General features: G+C 37.0%; 1 protein-coding gene across 2 annotated transcripts in view; it reads left to right on the forward strand.

Moving 5' to 3' along the window:
- The window catches only part of PPM1A (protein phosphatase, Mg2+/Mn2+ dependent 1A), a 51812-nt gene extending 34293 nt beyond the window's left edge, over nucleotides 1-17519 (forward strand). For both annotated transcript variants that reach the window (XM_064374906.1, XM_012462409.2), the window contains exons 5-6: nucleotides 57-114; nucleotides 7290-17519. In XM_064374906.1, the coding sequence (XP_064230976.1) occupies nucleotides 57-114; nucleotides 7290-7319 (88 nt within the window). In that variant the 3' untranslated portion in view covers nucleotides 7320-17519. The remainder of the gene's footprint in view (nucleotides 1-56; nucleotides 115-7289) is intronic.
- The last annotated feature ends 5495 nt before the right edge of the window (nucleotides 17520-23014 follow it).

Consider the following 23014-nt stretch of genomic DNA (forward strand, 5'->3'; position numbering starts at 1 on the left):
TGAGTTACTGTTTTGCTTTCTGAAGAATTAATTTTCTGCATTTTTTTAAAACTTAGGAGGAATGTTATTGAAGCCGTTTACAATAGACTGAATCCTTACAAAAATGATGACACTGTAAGTAGCATTTTAGCTCCCTCTGCTTTCTCTTCCCCTCCACTCTAAATGCATATCCTTCCTAGCTTTTTTTGCAGAGCTGTTCACTGTATCCATTCTCTTACACACACCCCTTATTGATTGTTCTGAACTCTGCTTGCTCTGATCTCTGCCTGCACCACACTTCTAGTAATTGAGGACATAAGCATGGTGAGTGGCCACCTCTCTCAAAAAAGAAGAAAGTCCTTTTGAATTATTCTGAATTTTTAAAAGTCTTTACAAGCAATCAACTTCAGAAGGTTTGCCTCCACTAAATGTTTTTTGTTTTTTTTTTTTGAAGTTGGGAATATCTCTACTCAGAATCTTTACTTATTCTGAGTTTTGTAAGCAGCTGCAGCAGAACTTCAGAATGTCTGTCTCCACTAAATAGTTTATATGGTTGCAAATACCTTTGTGAGGAATCCTGAAGTATATACTTCACATAAATATTAGAGTACTGTTTGCATAAATAGACATTAGAATGCCATATTCTCCAGTTAAGTGTTCTATTGTAGTTCTGTTGTATGATATGCATAGAAAAGTGGTATCTTAAAAATCATGTGGGCACAGCTCTGAAATATTTTATGTATTGCATTATGAAGCTTCCTCAAATCTCATTTTACCTGAGTTCCTGATCTTTTCTGATGCAATAGAAGTTTATAAAAGTGGTATTCTTTTTTTTTTATTTTTATTTTTTATTGTACTTTAGGTTCTGGGGTACATGTGCAGATCATGAAGGATTGTTGCATAGGTACACACATGGCAGTGTGGTTTGCTGCCTCCATCCTGCCATCACCTACATCTGGCATTTCTCCCCATGTTATCCCTCACCGACCTCCCCAGCCCCCTGCACTGTCCCTCCCTTGCCCCTCCCCCAACAGACCCCAGTGTGTGATGCTCCCCTCTCTATGTCCATGTGTTCTCATTGTTCATCACCCACCTTTGAGAACATGCGGTATTTGATTTGCTGTTCTCATGTCAGTTTGCTGAGAATAATGGTTTCCATATTCATCCGTGTCCCTACCAAGGACACAAACTCATTTTTATGGCTACATACTATTCCAGGGTGTATATGTGCCACATTTTCCTTGTCCAGTCTATTGTCAATGAGCATTTGGGTTGGTTCCAGGTCTTTACTATTATAAACAGTGCCGCTGTGAACATACGTATGCATGTTTCTTTATAACAGAATGATTTATAATCCTTTGGGTATACACCCAGTAATAGGATCACTGGGTCAAATGGAGTTTCTATTTCTAGGTCCTTGAGGGAGCACCACACTGTCTTCCACAATGGTTTAACTAGTTTACACTCCCACCAACAGTGTAAAAGTGTTCCTGTTTCTCCACATCCTCTCCAGCATCTGTTGTCTCCAGATTTTTTAATGTTCGCCATTCTAACTGGTGCATTTCTCTAATAATCAGTGATGATGAGCATTTTTTCATGTGTTTCTTGGCCTCATATATGTCTTGTTTTGAAAAGCGTCTGTTCATATCCTTCTCCCACTTTTGGATGGGTTTGTTTTTTTCTTGTAAATCTGTTTTAGCTCTTCATAGATTCTGGATATTAGCCCTTTGTCAAATGGGTAGATTGCAAAAATTTTTTCCCATTCTGTTAGTTGCCAGTTCAGTCTGATGATTGTTTCTTTTGCTGTACAGAAGCTCTGGAGTTTAATTAGGTCCCATTTGTCTATTTTGGCTTTTGTTGTCAGTGATTTTGGTGTTTTAGTCATGAAGTCCTTGCCTATGCCTATGCCCTGAATGGTTTTGCCTAGGTTTTCTTCTAAGGTTTTTATGGTGTTAGGTCTTATGTTTAGGTCTTTAATCTATCTGGAGTTAATTTTAGTGTAAAGTGTCAGGAAGGGGTCCAGTTTCTGCTTTCTGCACACTGCCAGCCAGTTTTCCCAACACCATTAATTGAACAGGGAATCCCTTCCCCATTGCTTGTTTATGTCCAGTTTGTCAAAGATCAGATGATTGTAGATGTGTAGTGTTGCCTCCGAGGCCTCTGTTCTGTTCCATTGGTCTATAGCTCTGCTTTGGTAACCGGTACAATGCTGTTTTGATTACTGTAGCCTTGTAGTATAGTTTGAAGTCAGGTAGCATGATGCCTCCAGCTTTGTTCTTTTTGCTTAGGATTGTTTTGGTTATGCGGGCTCTGTTTGGTTCCATATGAAGTTTAAGGTGTTTTTTTCCAGTTCTGTGAAGAAGGTCATAGGTAGCTTGATGGGGATAGCGTTGAATCTGTAAATTACTTTGGGCAGTATAGCCATTTTCACGATATTGATTCTTCCTAACCATGAGCATGGAATGTTTCTCCATCTGTTTGTGTCCTGTATTTCCTTGAGCAGTGGTTTGTAGTTCTCCTTGAAGAGGTCCTTTACGTTCCTTGTAAGTTGTATTCCTAGATATTTTATTCTCTTTGTAGCAATTGTGAATGGGAGGTTGCTCATGATTTGGCTCTCTGTTAGTCTGTTATTGGTGTATAGAAATGCTTGTGATTTCTGCAGTAATTTTGTATCCTGAGACTTTGCTGAAGTTGCTTATCAGTTTAAGGAGATTTTGGGCTGAGATGATAGGATCTTCTAAATATACAGTCATGACATCTGCAAATAGAGACAATTTGACTTCCTCTTTTCCTAATTGAATTCCCTTTATTTTTTTTTTCTTGCCTAATTGCTCTGGCTAGAACGTCCAATACTATATTGAATAGGAGTGGTGAGAGAGAGCATCCTTGTCTAGTACCAGATTTCAAAGTGAATGCTTCCAGTTTTTGCTCATTCAGTATGATATTGGCTGTAGGTTTGTCGTAAATAGCTTTTATTGTTTTGAGATACGTTCCTTTGATACCTAGTTTATTGAGAGTTTTTAGCATAAAGGGCTGTTGAATTTTGTCGATGGTCTTCTCTGCATCTGTTAAGATAATCGTGGTTTTTGTCTTTGGTTCTGTTTATGTGGTGGATTACGTTTATAGACTTCCATATGTTGAACCAGCCTTGCATCCCTGGAATGAAGCCTACTTGATTGTGGTGGATAAGCTTTTTGATGTGCTGTTGCAATTGGTTTTCCAGTATTTTATTGAAGATTTTTGCATCTGTGTTCATCATGGATGTTGGCCTGAAGTTTTCTTTTTTTGTTGAGTCTCTGCCGGGTGTTGGTATCAGGATGATGTTGGTCTCATAAAGTGATTTGGGAAAGATTCCCTCTTTTTGTATTGTTTGGAATAGTTTCAGAAGGAATGGTACCAGCTCCTCTTTGTATGTCTGTAGAATTTGGCTGTGAACCCGTCTGGACCTGGACTTTTTTTAGTTGGTAGGCTATTAATTGCTGCCTCCACTTCAGCCCTTGTTATTGGTCTGTTCAAGGTTTCAACTTCTTCCTGGTTTTAGGCTTGGTAGGGTACAAGTGTCCAGGAATTTATCCATTTCTTCCAGGTTTACTGGTTTCTGTGCATAGAGTTGTTTGTAGTAATCTCCAACTGTAGTGTGTATTTCTGTGGAATCAGTGGTGTTATCCCCTTTATCGTTTTTTATTGCATCTATTTGACTCTTCTCTCTTTTCTTTGTTATTAATCTTGCTAGCAGTCTATTTTGTTGATCTTTTCAAAAAACAAGCTCCTGGATTTATTGATTTTTTTTTTTGAAGGATTTTTTGTGTCTCTGTCTCCTTCATTTCTGCTCTGATCTTTGTTATTTCTTGTCTTCTGCTAGCTTTTGAGTTTTTTTTGATCTTGCTCCTCTAGCTTTTTCAATTTTGACGATTGTTCATTTTAGATCTTTGATCGCTTCTCATGTGGGCATTTATTGCTATACATTTCCCTCTAGGCACTGCTTTAAATGTGTCCCGGAGATTCTGGTACGTTGTGTCTTCGTTCTCAGTTTCAAAGAACATCTTTATGTCTGCCTTCGTTTCATTGTTTATCCAGTCAACATTGAGGAGCCAGTTGTTCAGTTTCCATGAAGCTGTGCGGTTCTGAGTTAGTTTCTTAATTCTGAATTCTAATTTGATTGCACTGTGGTCTGAACGACTGTTACAATTTCCGTTCTTTTGCATTTGCTGAGGAGTGATTTACTTCCAATTACATGATCAGTTTTAGAGTAGCTGCCATGCAGTGCTGAGAAGAATGTATATTCTGTGGATTTGGGGTGGAGATTTCTGTAGTTGTTTATTAGGTCCAGTTGGTCCAGATCTGAGTTCACGTCCTGGATATCCTTGTTAATTTTTTGTCTTGTTGATCTAATATTGACAGTGGAGCGTTAAAGTCTCCCACTATTATTGTGTGGGAGTCTAAGTCTCTTTGTAGGTCATTAAGAACTTGCCTTATGTACCTGGGTGCCTCCTGTATTGGGTGTGTATATATTTAGGATCATTAGTTCTTCTTGATGCATTGATCCTTTTACCATTATGTAACGCCCTTGTCTCTTTGGATCTTTGTTGATACAAAGTCCATTTTATCAGAGACTAGGATTGCAACTCCTGCTTTTTTTTTGCTCTCCATATGCTTGATAAGTCTTCCTCCACCCCTTTATTTTTAGCCTGTGTGTGTCCTTGCATGTGAGATTGGTTTCCTGAATACAGTACACTGATGGGTTTTGACTTTTTATCCAATTTGGCAGTCTGTGTCTTTTGATTGGGGCATTTAGTCCATTTAGATTTAAGGTTAATATTGTTATGCATGAATTTGATCCTGCCATTTTGATGTTAGCTGGACGTTTTGCCTGTTGTTGACACATTTTTTTCACTCTGTTGATGGTCTTTACCATTTGGTACGTTTTTGGAGTGGCTGGTACTGGTTGTTCCTTTCCTTGTTCAGTGCGTCTTTCAGCAGCTCTTGTAAGGCAGGCCTGGTAGTGACAAAATCTCTCAGCAATTGCTTGTTCATTAAGGATTTTCATTCTCCTTTGCTTATGAAGCTTAGTTTGGCTGGATATGAAATTCTAGGTTGAAAGTTATTTTCTTCAAGGATGCTGAATATTGGCCCCACTCTCCTCTGGCTTGTAGGGTTTCTGCAGAGAGATCTGCTGTGAGTCTGATGGGCTTCCCTTTGTGGGTAACCCGACCTTTCTTTCTGGCTGCCCTTAGCATTTTTTCCTTCATTTCAACCCTGGTGAATCTGACGATTATGTGCCTTGGGGTTGCTCTTCTTGAGGAGTATCTTTGTGGTGTTCTCTGTATTTCCTGGACTTGAACGGTGGCCTGGCTTGCTAGGTTGGGGAAGTTCTCCGGGATAATATCCTGAAGAGTGTTTTCCAGCTTGGATTCATTCTCTCTTTAACATTCAGGAACACCTATCAAACGTAGATTAGGTCTTTTCACATAATCCTATATTTCTTGGAGGCTTTGTTCATTTCTTTTCACTCTTTTTTCTCTATTCTTGCCTTCTCGTTTTATTTCATTGAGTTGATCTTCAATCTCTGATATCTTTTCTTCTGCTGGTCAATTCGGCTGTTGAAACTTGTGCATGCTTCGTGAAGTTCTCATGCTGTGTTTTTCAGCTCCATCAAGTTGTTTATATTCTTCTCTAAGCTGTTTATTCTAGTTAGCATCTCATCTAACCTTTTTTCTAGGTTCTTAGTTTCTTTGCATTGGGTTAGTACATGTTCTTTTAGCTCTGAGAAGTTTATTACCCACTTTCTAAAGCCTGTTTCTGTCAGTTCATCAGATTCATTCTCTATCTTTGATTACTAGCTGGTGAGGAGTTGTGATCCCTTGGAGGTGGAGAGGCATTTTGGTTTTTTGTGTTTTCATCCTTTTTGCACTGGTTTCTTCCCATCTTAGTGGCTTTATCTACCTGTGGTCTTTGTAGTTGGTGACTTTTGGATGGAGTCTCTGAGTGGCTGTCCTTTTTGTTGATGTTGAAGCTATTTCTGCTTCTTAGTTTTCCTTCTAACAGGCCCCTCTGCTGCCGGACCAGTGGAGGCTCACTCCAGACCCTGCTTGCCTGAGGATCACCCGCAGGGGCTGCAGAACAGCAAGGGTTGCCGCAGGTTTCTTCCTCTGCTATCCTCATCCTAGAAGGGTACCCGCCAGATGTTGGCCTGAGCTCTCCTTTATGAGGTGTCTCTTTGTGTATATGGGGGTCAGGGAGTTGCTTGAGGAGACAGTCTGTCCCTTATAAGGAGCTCAAGTGCTGTGCTGGGAGCTCCATTGTTCCGTGCAGAGCTGCTGGGTAGGTACCTTTAAGTCTGCTGCAGCTGAACTCATAACCGCCTCTTTTCCCAGGTGCTCTGTCCTAGGAAGGTTGGTGTTATTTATAAGTTCCTGTCATGGTGCTGCCTGTTTTCATAGATGCCCTGCCCCACACGGAGTAGTCTAGTCACAGTCTGCCAGCAGAGGCATTGTTGAGCTGCCACAGCCTCTGCACAGCTGCTCTGTGAATTGCATTGGTATTGGTGGACTGCCTTGGTAGTGGTGGTCGCTGTTCCCCTCACTGAGCTGGACCGTCCTGGGTCTAGCTGCACTTGCTGCGAAACTCTCAATCCAGAGCTTTTCAAATTGCTTGTTTTGTTGGGGTGGTATCTGCCAAGCCAGATCACCTGGCTCCCTGTCTCTGCCCCCTCCCTTTCAGTTGAATGGGCAGCTCTGTCTCCCAGGCATTCCAGGCGCCAGTCAAAACAGCCACCCAGACTTGTGTGTTTCTGTGTGTCGACCTGGCACCGGCTGAAACCGCCGCACTGAAAACTCGTGGCGTTTTTCGGCCTGGGAATCTCCTAGTCTGTGGGCAGTGAAAAGTTGATTGGAAATCAGTGAGCACTCACCCTCTGCGCTGTTCCTGCTGGGAACTGCACTCCGGAGCTCTTCCTATTCAGCCATCTTCTCCATACACTTTTTTCAAAAGTGGTATTCTAAAACTATATTGGATTTCATTAAAACAGTTCTTTTTAGATTTATTGATACAATAATACATTTGATCAGCCTCACCATAAAAGCTTATTTTGATTATTTTCCAAACACAAAACAAAGGATTAACAATTCTTTGAACAGATTAAACATTGCTATTTCACATATACACATATATACTTACATATTTTTAAAAACATTTACGTTCTAAAAGTCATCTTTACAGAACATTATCTTTCTCCATTATCCAGAAAGTATGGTGTATTTTGGCACCTCTCAATTTTAACTTTGTTTCTCGTTTTGCTTCCTTTTATAAAGGACTCTACATCAACTGATGATATGTGGTAAAACTGCTCATCTAGCCATGGAGTTTACCTTCACCTCCAAAGGAGAGTACAGCTCAACTTTGTTGAACCTTTTAACATCCATCCTCAACTTTAAGGAAGGGGATATGACATGGGTGAGAATGATTACATCAGAGAACTTCAGCAGTACAACAGCTAGCCCAGAACTGATTTTTTTTTTTTTTTTTTTGTAAATTTGAGACTTATGTAAACGTGATTTCAAACCATAATTCATGTTGTAAATCAGACTCCAGCAATTTTTGTTGTATGATTTTGTTTTGTTTTGTAAAGTGTAATTGTCCTTGTACAAAATGCTCATATTTAATTATGAACGGCTTTAAATCACAGTTACAAGAAATGTTTGGCTTATTGTGTGATGCAACAGATATATAAGCCCTTTTAAGTCATGTTGTGTTTGGACTTGGGGTTGGAACAGGGAGAGCAGCAGCCACGTCAGCTAGACTCTCAAATGTGCACAATTATGGAAAATAATCTCAAAATCTTACAAAGCTGAACATCCAAGGAGTTACTGAAAACTGTCTTAAATGTTCTTGGTAGGGGAGTTGGCATTGTTGATAAAGCCAGTCCCTTCATTTAACTGTCTTTCAGGATATTCCTTCCTTGTTTCCATGAGTATTGCAGGTAAATAATAGTGTATTCATATGAATCTCAATCTTGGGGCTAAATGCCTTGTTTCTTTGTACCTCTTTTACAAGTCCTTACATTTAATTACTAATTAATTGATAAGCAGCAGCTTCCTACATATAGTAGGAAACTGCCACATTTTTGCTATCATGATTGGCTGGGCCTGCTGCTGTTCCTAGTAAGATATTCTGAATTCCATTTTATCAATAAAGCTTGATTTAACAAACAAGAAGTTTAATTATGTATGTGTAATTCCTCTTTTACCCCGGCCTTTTAAAACACTGTGCCATTTTAATGAGATGTTTCTCATAGGGAAAGATGTTAGTCTTTTAATTGGACAACACTGTTTTACTCAAGGCATAGATGAAACTGTTTCCTTCTATTAGAAAAACTAAAAAGTTTAAGTCTCGGTTGTTTCTTGATCTGTTTTTTTTAAATTGGTTTCTTTCGGGCTGCTTATTTTTCATTAAGATGTGTATCAGCTTGGATTTACCTACTGTTTAAATAATTGTCAAAGTTTGACAATCTTAACACTCTATGGTAGGTGTGTGTATGTGTTCGTGAGTGTGTGTTTGCCTGTGATTTTAAATTGGCCCATGTCTTTAGAATCCAAGTGGTTAAGATGTATTTGTGATTTGAAATATAGCATGTTGATAATATTTAGCCGTTGGCCTTTACAAATAACTTTCAAAGCTTAAGGAATTGTAGATATAAAAATAACCTAATTTAATTTAGGCTTAAATTCCTCTGATTAAGCATGTGAAAGTAAGTTTTAAAATCTGTCACATTGAAAAGAGTACTGTTTGTGCCCTTCTGTATTTTTGAGTCCTTAGGTTGAATATTGTATTTATCATCATGTAATTTAATTATTCAGTAGGCAGATTCCCACTAGAAAACTATTAAAATGTAAGACTAAAAATACAACATTGAATACAAAATCAAAACTTTGTGTATAAAAACTAGCATAGTCCATTTTGTTACATTTGTTTTTTCCCTAACTTGGAAATACACATATTTGTATATATAGCCTTACAATTAATTAATGTAAAGTTAGGGGAGTAGTGGGGAAAGTAAAGTGAAATGTCTCAGATTTAAGTAGTTACATACCAGCAAAATCTTTTCATTATCCCTCTTATTTTGTGAGGTGATTAAATGTAACTTAATTGTATTTAATTTATATCTTATTCCAGCATGAATGAGGAAAAACTGAAGTACTATTTATATTTAGACACTCATATCAGTTGAAATTACAGAACTGATTCCATACTTACAATAAATACTTAATGTCAATCTGTGGTAGAGTACAAAGTATGATATAATGTTCTAAGTTATGGCTTTGCAAGCATCTAAATGTGCACTTAATGAATACCAGTGCTTTTAGTATAGACTAATTACCAGACATACTGGTACTGAAAGCCAAATCCCTATTGTAACAAGCCAGTTCCTTAATTTTTTAAGCAGACTGACAATTTTAGTTCCAGAAATTGCAAAACTTTGAAATGAACTGTGTAAACTTTTGAGATGTAAAACTTAAATCACAAGTAGAGTATGTGATGGAAAGCTATATTTCAAACCATAACAGCATATTTAGAGCCTTTTTTTTTTAGTCTTTAAACAAAAAACAGAAAATTACAATATTCCTCTCAAAATTATTATTGAAATTAGGCTTGGAAGTGAGAGAAAACTGTATTTGAGTGATCTAAGAAGACTAAATCTTTTCCACATGAATCAGCACTGCCATACTAATAATTTTTTTACTATAAAAATACAGGAAGGAAGTATACATTGTAATAGCAGACTGTGTGTGTTCCTGATTCCTGGAGGTAATGGTGGGGGAAACCAATCATACTTTTTAAAGGCACTTTTGCACCTCTATTATGCACTTCATTCTTGTACCACTTAAATTCTTCACCTTCATCCCCTTTTTTTGTGCTAATTAGCATCTCAGGGCAATGCCTCAAAAATGTTTGATGTGTTCTGTTCTTTGGAGGGAAAAAGTTCTTGTGTAATGATAATGTAGTACTCAAAATATACTTTTATCATTTAAATGTCTTATTTGCTGCTATGAATAGGAAATAACATTTGGATAGCAGGCTCTGTTTTACCCTAACATTAAAACATTTCACTGATCTTTCATTGTTTTAACAGGGTAGAATTTCCTAATTTCCACTTTCTTGGGAATATATTTTTATAGATAATAGAAGCAGTTCTCAATATTAGCATTTACTTTAAAAATTCAAAGTGATAATTCAGCTTTAGAAATATGTCAAACATATTTTTACTGTATAGTATATTAACTTGCTTCTAGAGTACTTATGCAGCTGCTCTAGCCACTTAATTTTTTATACTAATCTCAACATTAAGAAATTTGGATTAAGTAATAAATTAGTTATATAATTCAAATAATCTGAATTACAGCAGTAGTTGTAGTAATCATCCATATGACCATAGATTAATTCAGCTAGTAACTCAGTTTTACAAAATGTTTCAAGTATTATCTGTAAAACACTGTTCTAGGCTAAGCACCTTGGGACTGTAAAGAAATGAGTAGATCCTTGGCTTCAAGTTTACATTTGGGCAGAATTTATAATCTAGTGTATGTTAGTATTATAAACTGGATCACTCATCAAAAAAAAAAAAAAAAGCTATTGCCCAACTGTTATTTGCCAGGTACTTAGCTGATCAAAGCAGGCTCTTCCCCTAAGGAGCTTGTTCATACTTCCTTTACTCACCTGAAAACTCATCTCCAGTTTATTTTCTTCTCTCCAAAATTAAAAATCATTCAAAAGAAAATTTTGCTTAGCATAAGGATAAAATGGGACTGAAGAGGCTTAAGCCCATTCAGTATGCTTGATTGCATTTATTGAATGGCCTTTATTCTTCCTGCTGACAGCAGTAACTCAGAGGAATAGGTAGATTTCTGAAAATTCTCCAGCCATGGAAATGCAGGTGGGGTTTGAGTTTAAGGCATTTAAAAATGTAAATATCTCTAGCTAAATTTATCTTAAGTAGAACTCTGTTTTTGTAACACACTGATATTGTTAATATCCAATTTTAGCCAAATGATTACTGTATGTTTTAACATTTTAAAATAATTTTACTGCCCATCTTTATTGGACAAACTCATCTAGGAGTTTAACTTGTGATTTCTGAAAGAACTGATGAAATTGGGTACTGCTTTTTTTCTCCATTTTTTTGTTTTATTTTAATTTTGAATTTCATGGTATATACTTTTAGTTCAAACTTGGCTGTTTGTACAGTATTGTATTAGGATTTGTATTAGAAAAGATGTGTAAATATTTTAGTATAATAACTGTTTTCTTATTTTAGGTTTTTTTTGCTAAGGGACCTTAAAGAATTTTATATACTTTTGCTCACAGATACTGCTAGTGAGATTACCATTTTTTAATTGAATACCTAGTCTTCTAGTTTTTCTTTTAGGTATTAGGAAGCCTTCTTTAGAGTTCAAAATTTTAGAAGTCTAATTTGATCTTCCTTCCTTCAATTATGTGCCATGTGTTTTGGTTTGTATATGTTTTAAATTGTATATTACCTTGGAATATGCTTGAAATATTTAAGAATACATTTTTACAATGTATAATACTGTATTGTTTTGTTGATCAAAATAATGTCTCAGTTAAATGTTATTACTGATAGTCAAAACACTCAGTAGAAATGATGAGAGGAATTGGTTCCAACTCATTGTCAAATGAACATTTTCTAATTTTGTTGACAGATCTTTCCCTTTAAATTGTTCTATATATTAAGATAGTGGCTTCTGCTCTCACTGTTTTCCTGTTTATATTACTAGCAGGTAAGAGTGCTAATTAGAAAAACTTAGATGGTATTGAAATTGCAGTTGACAACTTACATTTTTGTGAGATGGAGAAAAAGGATGTTTAAGTTGATATAACAACAAAAGTTGTCATTTTTTTTCTTCCTTATTTTGCACAAAATGTTGTCCTCGTTTCCTCTGCTTTCCTCTTGGTGTTCTCTCTTTTTTCAAACAGAAACAGGCCAATTCCATTTTCTTGAGCAAGAAAGCTTAGTGCATTACTTCATCAAGGCCAGTTAATACTGTGTTAAACTGGGCTGAAAATGAGAAAATTTGGGAATTGGAGGAATGGGGAAATGGCAGTGGGATAGGTAGGGAAGAATTACTTTTATTTGTTTTAAAAGCTATAGGAGTCTTCCCTGTATCTGGCTGTAAATTTTTAAGAACTATTGTGTTACATAAACCAGCAAGAATCAACCTTTGCTGCTTCTGATAATTTGACTTTTTCAGCAAGGAAAATAATAAAAGTTACTGATTCTTCAGCATAGAAACAGCTAAGAAGAATTAATGCAATGTTTCTTCACTACAAAACCCAACCCTTCATTTCTTTTCATTGCTCCAAAACCCAATTTTCAACTAATGGTTTTCTCATTAAACTAAATGTTTAGAAAAATTGTTGAGTTTTCATTTTTTCTTTTACATAGTCCTTCTGATCCAGTATAAGACATTTAGTAACATTTGCATTTGTATGGTACTGTCTAAAGTAAGTTAAATTCATGTAGGAGATTGGGTAGCTGCAGAACAAAATTAGTTATATCCTAATTAGGTACAGTGAATGGCACAATATCATTTTAGACCGTTTGGGGTCACAGGCCCTTTGAGTCTGATGAATCCTAGGGACTCCTTTACCCAGGAAAATGCATATATAATATACATATCTCCCTAAAGTTTACAATATTGTAGTTATTCATGGGTCCCTAGTTAAGAGCCCATTCTAAAGTACAATAAAGCATCATCCCTTTTCCTGTGAAGCCCATAAATATATTTCAAGGTGATGTAAATAACTTGAGTCCATTTTAAGAAATTGTTTCAATGTTTAAAAGACAGATGAGGTAGATAGGGGGCCTGGCTAGAATCTGACATTAAAATACACTTAAAAATACATATATTTGGAGGGGAAAAGTGATTAAAAGGTGAAAAAAATATAGTATTCAGAGGTTTTAGAGATTAATGTCTTTCTCTAAGATTTGCCACTTTGGAAATTCAACAGAAAAGAAGTAAAACAGAAACTGAATGTTATCTGGAACATTTTTGGCCTCCATAGTGCAGATATACTATGTTAACAAGTCACACATTTACCTCTCAGATCTCACTCCAGGTTTTAAGATTTTGAGCTTTCTAGTATTAGAATTCATTACATGTTTAATTCATTTCATATTCTAAGGAATTAGGTATTTACTTACTAATTTAGGATGTCAAAATAGCCTCCAACATGGACAGCCACCACCAATGCACAGGGTTAATGAGATTTCTAAAATATAATAAGTACAATGAAACAAATTTACAGAGTTTTGCATTTGTTGCCAAAATTACATGTTTAATTACAGCTTATTTAATTCCCATTTGTGGGACTTCTGAAACATAGAAATCATTGTCTTACCTGGTTATCCCTTACTAACTTAATTGCGTATCTGCAGGAAAATATCTTGTTTATAGTGACATGCCCCAATACTGATTGATTTCACTCTTGAAATGAGTTATATCACTTAATTTGTGTAAATGTTATGAGTGGAGAGACGTGTACATGTTTAAAGCATGTTGCATTATATAGAGATTCATTTTTTAAACTCTATAAATGTTAAGACATATAATTGCAGAAATATTTTTCTTAAACACAATGTGTAACAAAATTCTCCAAAGTAACTCACTCACTTTGCAGTTTATGTGATCCACACTTTTAAAGAAATTCCATAAGTGTATATTTTGTATTATGTATTATTTCCTGGTCCAAAGAAAATATGTGAATTCAGTTCTAACTTTGAGAATGTACTGTTTGTTTTCAAGTTCATTGAAAAATTGCATTCAGCCTGCGAATGGTTGCAGATTGTATGTTAGATGAAAAGTAGAAATAATTTCTAGTTTGCAAAACTGGTGCCACTAAATAAACAGGCAATTGCATAATGTGTGTGTATTTATGATTGTTTAATATTGAAAGCAACATTTTTATTCTAAGAAACCTGGAAAATTTGAAGTTAGCTATTGGAAGACCTTAAAAGAATTGTTTTTTTCAACTGAGAGATAAATCTGATAGAATTTGAACTAGATTTGTCCTTTCCTAATTTTAAGAAGTTTACTGAAAGCCAGAAAGTTTGAGTTGATGGTTTTTGTCATGAAACATTCCAGAAATAGAGAAGCCAGAGTAGTTTCTCTTTGGTAAAAAATATTCCCATTTGTCTGTCTTCCAATAGATGATTATCCCTTTGAAGAGTTGAAATTGGGAATTGGGAGTGGTCTGGGAAAGGACTTCCTCACCTAGTATCTGTGGTCTAGTGCCTGCTTCAAAATGGCACTTAAATGTGTGTGTTTTTAGGATGCAGAAAGGTGTTTATTTCCTCTGCCAATTCTGATCATTGGCTGTATTATATCCTGTGTTCATGTCTGAAAGTGACTTACAGGTTTAAGTGATTCTAGTCATGGCTTCCATAATTAGAGGAACTTTAGAGTTGAACTGTTAATAAAAGTGAAATTCTAGAGCTCATTTTGTTTATTGTAAAACGTGTAATAGAACAGTAAGGAAGCTTCATGACCAAAGGTAAAATGTCTTAGAACTAAGTAAAGTAAGGCAAATAAGGTTTTACTTGATTTCTATGTAAGTGGAACCTCGTCACTTGTCAAATTGTATCATGCAGTTTTGTTCATGGGTTTTTTGGGTTTGGGTTCCCCCCGTCCCTTTGGAGCTTTTCTTTTGAATGTTGAAGCAAGTTTAAGTTGTTTTATTTCCTTTTTTCTTAATTTTTTACTGAGAAACTAATATTAGAGTGCCCTTCTCTTTTTCCTTTTTATCAATAGTTCAAATTAAATTTCCCATCACTTAATAGATGAAACTTCACATCAAGTCAAATTTTATTGTAGTTGAAAAGTACTGTATTTTTTGATGAATTACTCTGGGAAATTGGTTTGCATGCCCTCTAGAACTTTGCTTGTTTGCCACAAAACCAGCAACTTACCAGATGTTGGTAAAAGATTTGGCTCTGCTGTCTATCTGTTGTTTACATGAGAGTTATATGTATTTCCTCTGATATCCTATCTAAGGTGATTCAGAGTGCCTTCAACATGTTTCTTTGATAGTTTAGATAAAGGCTTGTGTCTTCCAAACCAAAGCACTTCCTCTATGGCTTTCTCTGTAGCTACACAAAAGTTTTTCCAGAAATCAATTTGAACTAGCAAAATTTTATAATATTTTGATTTTTGATCTACAAAAACGGCTGTTTTATCTAGTTTAATTTGTTTCTGAAATTAGTTGTTATTCTTGAATGATCAGATTGCAAGTCAGTATTTGGTACTCCTCTCTATATTTTAAGTCTTTTTAGAACTGGATGAAAGGTTTGTAGAAAAGCTGTATATATTTGGACAAATTTCCAAATGTCAGACTTGATAATATACAAATCAAAATTATACAGGTGCTCAAACATTAGGTCAACATCAGTATGAGAAATGTTATTCCATCAGTGACTTGGAAAGGAAAGGATGCTGAATTTAAGTGTTCAGGCAGGAATATAATAAAGACTAAAGATAAGATGGGAGAAATGATCTTAAGGATTTATTTTGAATTACATAATTGAGTAGAGAGTTCCTTTCTATTATTTTATTAGGATGTTGACATGTGGATCCAATTTAGTCTGTGACTTAGAGACATCACTGAGTAATTCTCTGAGCATAATTGTTCTTTATAGTGCAGTCTTTCTTACAGGTAACTGAGGGTTCTAACTTGGTTCTAAGTGTCAACTCAAACTCTGTCTTAGGCTGTGGCCATGCTGCACCTTTTCTAAAGATTTTTTTTTTTTTTTTTTTTTGTATTTTGCTATTTGTGTTTGTCTTGGTAACAGCTAAAATTATCTAGTATTTTAAAATCAAAGCATTTGCTAGAAGAGTGTAACTGTTCTGGGTCAGAGGGATTAGATGTGTATCTTAACATTATTAGCATACTGAAACCAGTATTCTAATCTTAGAATATGTGATTTTCTTCAACTTTAACTCAAAGTCATTTGATGAAGTTGGCATAATTCATTCTAATTCTCAGTGTGACAGTCTTGAATATGTATTTGGTTCTATTAATATTTAATGAAAATATTTTTGTGAAGATTCGCTGTATAAGAGCAGAACTATTCTCAATTATTTTAGCCACTGAACTTTTTTAACTGCTTACTAACAACGCTGAAAGGTTTTTTTTAACTAAATGTTTCCAGAACAGTTCTAACAATATTCTAGTGATTAGATACAGTGGAGGCACATAAGTGACTTTTTGAACTTACTAGGCATAGCAAATAAGTTTTCATGTATTTGGTATAAATTTGACTTTTATCACTGTTCACCTTTCCTGATGTATTTTAACAGATAGATATCCTACTGCAATGATCCTTAATAAAATGAAAGCGGTCTAAGCATTATAAGACCAATAAAACTGCTTTTGTGCCTAGATCACAGAAAAGAAACTCCCTTCTTAGAATTTACTTTTACATCTGAAATCAGGATGCTTGCTTTTTGTTGTTGCTTTCTTTGTTTTTGTTTTAAATATATAGGTCCCCAGACCACATTCTGTTTTAGGGCTTCTATAAATACTCTTGGGAAAGTAAGTCATGAAATTCTGCCTCCTCGAATTTTGTAAAGGATTTATTTTCCATGTGCTCTGTCCTGATTTTTGCAACCTATCGAATAGGCCAGACTGTTGAATGACAATCTGGTTTTAAGTGTGTTACATATGCATGTATAAATATCCTTGTTCAAAGTCAACTCTACAGTGACTGTCAGTAGTGTTATTGGTTCAACTTGACTTCAGAGGTTTCCCTGCTTCAGGACCAGATGGATTTGGCATCTGACAGGACCGCAGTGTCAGTAAAAGCTTCATCCCAAGAGGAGCAGGGCTCCAAGGAGGAAACTTCCTGGAGGGCAAGTCTCCATAATTTGAGATCAGGAAGAATACAGTAGCAATTTTTGAAGATCATGTGGTTGGTTTTCTGCATCTCTTGGAACTATCTTTGATAGTTTCTTGGACTGATTATCACTTTTGTTCAAAAATCCTTTGTTTGGGTATAAAAATTTGAATATGTGAAAATGATTGTACTTTTTAATCTTAGAATGTGATTTTCTTTAACTCAAAAGTCATTTAATGAAGTTGGCATTTTTCTATTTGGCAAGGGAGGAAAAGGGAAGGTGGAAGAGGGGGAGAAAAGGAGATAATATTAAGGGCAAGAAAGGAGTGTTGTTTTAAAGTGAAAAGATATGTTTTTTAAAAGGAAAATTATATTTTTATGAAATTCAAAATGAAATTAATTTAGGCACCTTATAAAGCATCCTTATGTTTTATAGCAGTCTCTAATGCATCACTGGTTAGAAAATTCGTCATGTCTCTTCCCCGACCCCCCATTATGTTTTTAACTCTCCCCTCCAGAGGGGCTGAGTTAGGGGGAGGAGGGAAATAATGCACCTTCAATTGCCAGCTGTCACTTACAGGTTTGATTAGGAAAGTGATTAAAATGAGGTTTAAAATAAAGGATTGCAGATTTCCCTTTTGTTATCGGTTCCCTGGCTTTTCTGAAGCAGTGGTTCGCAACCTGCCAGCAAGGTAGAGTGACCTGGGAAGCTTTAAAAATCCTTCAGCAGTGAAGGTTCTTACCACTCCCCTCATCCTCAGTGAATCCCTGCATCTTCTTTGTCCCTGCTCAGATCATGTCACTCCTCTGCTCAAATCCCTGCCACTCAGAGAAAGCCAGCGTCCTTATAGTGGCCTGCAAAGCCCCGTACCTTATCTGGTCCCTGTGACCTCTTGAACTCACCTTCTTCACTGTGCTTTAGATGTGCTGGTCTGGCTGACCTTAGAACGTGCCTGTCCCACTCAAGCCCTGAGGTCTTACAGGCACTTGCTCTGGCTGTTCTCCCTATCTGAATTGTTTCATTGGCCAAAGCAAGTCACGTTGCCAGTTCAGGAGGACCTGAAAGAACAAACCAGAATATTTGTGAACAACCTACTGTTATATCCAATGTGTATTTGATGACTGAAGAAGATTGTGCATCTGTGTTATCTGTAGACGAGATTGGCATTCTGGTTTGCCAGGAGACATACATAGTCTTATTTCAACTGGGCTATTTGAGACTAGTGTTGATAGCAGAGAGGCTGGCTCACACGAAATGGTCTCATATTCTAAGGGCTCATAATTAGGAGGAGGTCCATGTTCCTGTATTTGTGGGGGAGTGGGACCACCTGTCTTTGAAGGTAAGGTTCAATTTACATAAGCAGAGCTAAGTAGAGTTTTCCACCAGAGAAAAGAAGTGTGCATCACATACAGAAGGCAGCAGAGACCAGTGATGATAGTGTTCTTGCTAGGAACTTTGCACTCAGATTCCCTAAGGAGTCAAGAGAGAGGTTTAGGTAAAGTGCATCCCTAAGAGAAAGCCTGCTTTTTATGTCCCTTGCTTTTGGAAAAGAGCTTTCACTGTAGGCATCCCAGTTATGAATAGATGCCGCTTATCTCAAATCAGCTTTACTCTTCAGTGGCATTTTAATAATGGAGAAGTTATCTCACCCAGTGCGGTGATGCCCCAAACCTAGCAGCCTTTAAATGATTTTGGCTGATTGTCCAGTCAGGAAAATTCAACTGAGTGGAGTGTTCTAGAAAAGATATGAACTGTAAAGAGATTTGGCAGTGGTTCTGACAGACCTGGGAGTCCCCAGTAGGAAATGTTCTTCAGGACCACCGCTGAGTACCATGTAGCTGGCCTGGCTAGCATCTGGCCAGCACACGCCTGAAGTGGTCTAATTTTAACTGCACTTTGAGAGCACATGTGGGACAGAGAGACTGGGGCCACATAAGGTGCTGTTTGAGGCTTCCTGTTTGCTCCTGCTTCAGTCCTGCTGCTGGACTTGACCACCATCCTCCAACCAAAGCAAAATGACGTTAATGTTCAAAAGGTGGAATTAGAGCAAAAAGCATTCCGGAACTTGGTAGTTTGGCATATTCCACATTTTTCAAGTTTTTCACAGTGGATGAACATGTTATAATTTTTAAAACATTATAAAGCAATGTCTCCAATTTATCAGTAATTTATTTCTGATAGAACTATTGCTAGATGTCTATGTGCCTATTTTTGAGCCACTTCTGAAGCTATTACACAAAGTCCAGAATGCGGTAATTTGGACAAAAATATTGCCAAACCCTTAGTTTTATCAGAAAGCTTCCCTCTACCCCATGTGCTCTCCTTCCTTCCATTCTAAAACAGTAACCTCCACCAGTTGTGGCTAGGACATGAGGTAAGACAGTGATGTCTTGGTGACTGTAAGTCTGGACTAGAAATTCTCTGAATATAAGCGGTAGGCACCAAAAACCAAACCCATCCCAGTGGGCTCTGCTTCCTACTAGATGCTTCATCTTGCTACTGCTCCAGCCCTGACCCAAATGTCCTGGGGAGAATTATTAAACCAATCTTAAATAAATTAGCCCCTGCTGTCACTAACCCTGAAACATGCTACAGCCTAAGCTGCTCCTGTCAAGGCCTCACTGCCACCCACACCTGCAGTTTGGCGTTTCTGCCTTTAGACTTGGCAGGCAGTTCAACTGGGGAACTTGGTGGTATCTACTGCATTCTGCCATGCATCAGCTGAGGCACAAGCCTTGGGTTCATCTCAGATAATGACTCCTTATCTCTGAAGTGCTTCTGGTACTACCACAGTCGATCGTAGATTTTATGTTTGCCACAGAGCCTGTATTTTAAGTTTGACTACCTTAAACCTCTAAATTTGGTGACAGTATTTCCAATCATTTTCTTGTGGTGCATGGGAAAGAAAAAAAAATCAGTAAGTGGGCCAGGCGCAGTGGCTCACATCTCTAATCCCAGCACTTTGAGTCTGTGGCAGGCAGATGGCTTGTGCCCAGGTATTTAAGACCAGCCTAGGAAACATGATGAAACCCTGTCTCTACAAAAAATACAAAAATAAGCCAGGCTGGTGGCACCTAACTGTAGTCCCAGCTATTTGGGAAGTTGAGGTGGGTAGATTGCTTGCACCTGGTATGTTGAGGCTGCAGTGAACCGTGGTCACGCCACTGCACTCCAGTCTGGGTGATAAAGTAAGCCCCTGTCTCAAAAAAAATCAGTGATATGGATTATTGTATAAAATGATTATTAATTTAAATTTACTAGATTTGTCTCCCATCATAATTTAAAATAACCTGTACAAAATGTATACATATAAAAAAGCTGGGGTGGGGGGACTTTTTTCCAAACATCTGTGATCAGCATTAGCCACCCAAATTAACTTCTCAAGGAAGATCTCACCGGCTTTATTTTCTACATATTGTTGTTTATTGTGGTAAAGAATATGTAACAAAATTTACCATTCTAACCATGTTTAAGTGTACAATTAAGTACATTTACAATGTTGTGTAACCATCACCACTATAAAGAGAGCTTTTTCATCCCAAACAGAAACTGTACCCATGAAGCAACTCCTCATTCTTCCCTCCCCTCAGAACTTGGTAACCTCTATTCTACTTTCTGTCCCGAGGAATTTCCCTAGTCTAGATATCCCCTGCAACTGGAATAATACAAGTCCTGTAAACATCATCAATAGGTTCTTGGAAACTGTGACTTCAAGCAAAGCAACATATAAAGAAACCAATTTTACTATAAGCTAATTGATACAAACAACAGTTAAGGTCCTATGGCATATTTCTGGTCACAAAAACATCACCAAACTTGTAAATAAAGGCCCCAAACAGTAATACTATTACAAATTGAAACAAATGTGAACTACTGTAATTTAGTCTATTCTCATGCTGCTAATAAAGATACCTGAGACTGGGTAATTTATAAAGGAAAGAAGTATAACTGACTCACAGTTTCACATGGCTTGGGAGGCCTCAAAATCATGGCGGAAGGTGAATGAGTAGCAAAGTCATGTCCTCCATGGCGGCAGGCAAGAGAACATGTTCAGGGAACTCTCCTTTATAAAACCATCAGATCTCATGAGACTTATTCGCTATCATGAGAACAGCATGGGAAAGACCTGCCCCAGTGATTCAAATACTTCCCACTCAGTCCCTCCCGTAACACGAAGGAATTATGGAAGCTACAATTCAAGATGAGATTTGGGTGGGGACACAGCCAGACCATATCAGCTATACATAGATTTAAGGTTAATAAAAACAAGTATGGTAATGATGTGATCAGTGACTCCAGTTCAGGGCTGCAGTGGCCACAGCCCCTCCCAGCAGGCTTAGGGCTCAGGGTGAGAACTGACCCTGGCCAGGAAGCCATCCCATCTCAGGGCACATACACACACCCTGACAGATCATGTAGACATGCCTATTCACCTAATGTGTGCATCTTTGAGAGGTTGGAGTAAACTGGAGCACCTGGAGAAAATACATGCAGGCAGTGGTCCCAGCCAAGGAACTGATTTTTTTTTCTTACCAACGTTGTAACAAAATGACGTTGAAAAAAACGTTATTCAAGGACCTGCTGTATACTATCTGGTCTTTTGTGTCTGTCTTATTTCACTGAGCATAATGTTTTCAAAGTTTAACCATGTTGTAACATGTATAAGAATTTCATTACTTTTTATGACAGAACAATATTCCATTCTATATATATCTGTTCCATCCTGCTTACATCTGTTTATCCATTTGTACATTGATGAACTCTTGGGTTTCTTCTACCTTTTGGCTATTGTGATTAATGGTACCCTGAACATTGCTATTTAAGTTTGAGTATGTTTTCAATTTTTTGAGGTATCTAGGAATGGAATTGTTGAGTCATATGGTAATTCTATGTCCAACTTATTGAGAAACTGCCTAACTCTTTTCCACAGTGGCTGCACTGGTTTATATTTCCACCAGCAATACATGAGGATTCCAGTTTCTCCACATTCTTGTCACCACTTACTTTTTATTTGTTTAATAGCCATTCTAATGGGTTGGCAATGGCATTTCATTGTGGTTTTGATTTGCATTTCCTGCATCACTAATGATATTGAGCATCTTTTTATTATTGGCCATTTGTATATCTTCTTTGGGGAAATGTATATTTAAGTTCTTTGCCCATTTTTGAATTGAACTGGGGTTTTGTGTGTGTTATGAGTTCTTCATATATATTCTGAATATTAATTCCTTATCAGTTACATGATGTGCAAAGATTTTCTTTCATTATGCAGATTGCCTTTGTACTCTTTTTTTTTTTTTTCTTCAGACAAGGTCTTGCTCTGTTGTCCAGGCTGGAGTACACTGGTATAATAATGGCTCATTGTAGCCTTGACCTCCTGGGTTCAAGCCATCCTCCTGCCTCAGCCTCCCAGGGAGCAGAGACTACAGCCACATGCTACCACACCTGGCTAATTTTTATATTTTTTGTAGAGATGGGGTTTCACCATGTGCCCAGGCTGGTCTCAAACTCCTGGGCTCAAGCAATCTGCCTGCCTCAGCCTTCCAAAGTGCTAGAATTACAGGCATGAACCACCAGGCCCAGCCTCCTTTGTACTCTTCATAGTATCATTTTATGCACAAAGTTCGAAATTTTGGTAAAGTTCAGTTTATCTGTTTTTTATTGCCTATGCTTTTAGTGTCATAGTTAGGAAATCACTGCCTAATCCAAGGTCATAAAGATTTTCACCTACTCTTTATTCTAAGAGTGATACAATTTTAGGTCTTAAATTTAGGGCTTTGATCCATTTATTCTGATTCATTTTTTAGTTAATTTTTATATGTGGTGAAAGGAAAGGTACCAACTTTACACTTTCACATGTGGATGCTCAGTTTTCCCAGCACCATTTGTTGAAAAGATCACCAGCTTTATTTATGATGATGGAATGAGTTGTGGATTTTCCCTTCCTGCCTAACAAAACTGTGCAAAGGTTTGGAAAGAGTTTGCAAACTGCTTCTTTCCCTCCTCCTTCTTTCCCTACCTGTTACCTGGCTGATGAGGATCAACCCTGATTCCTACACTAATAATGGTTCTTGCAGTCCCCATTTAAAATAACTAGCCAAGACAAAGAAGTTCTATGATTCTTGTTT

The sequence above is a fragment of the Aotus nancymaae genome, unplaced genomic scaffold (genome assembly GCF_030222135.1).
Source record: "Aotus nancymaae isolate 86718 unplaced genomic scaffold, 86718_ANA_hifiasm-v0.15.2.pri h1tg000011l, whole genome shotgun sequence".
In the NCBI taxonomy this organism is placed as follows: Eukaryota; Metazoa; Chordata; class Mammalia; order Primates; family Aotidae; genus Aotus; species Aotus nancymaae.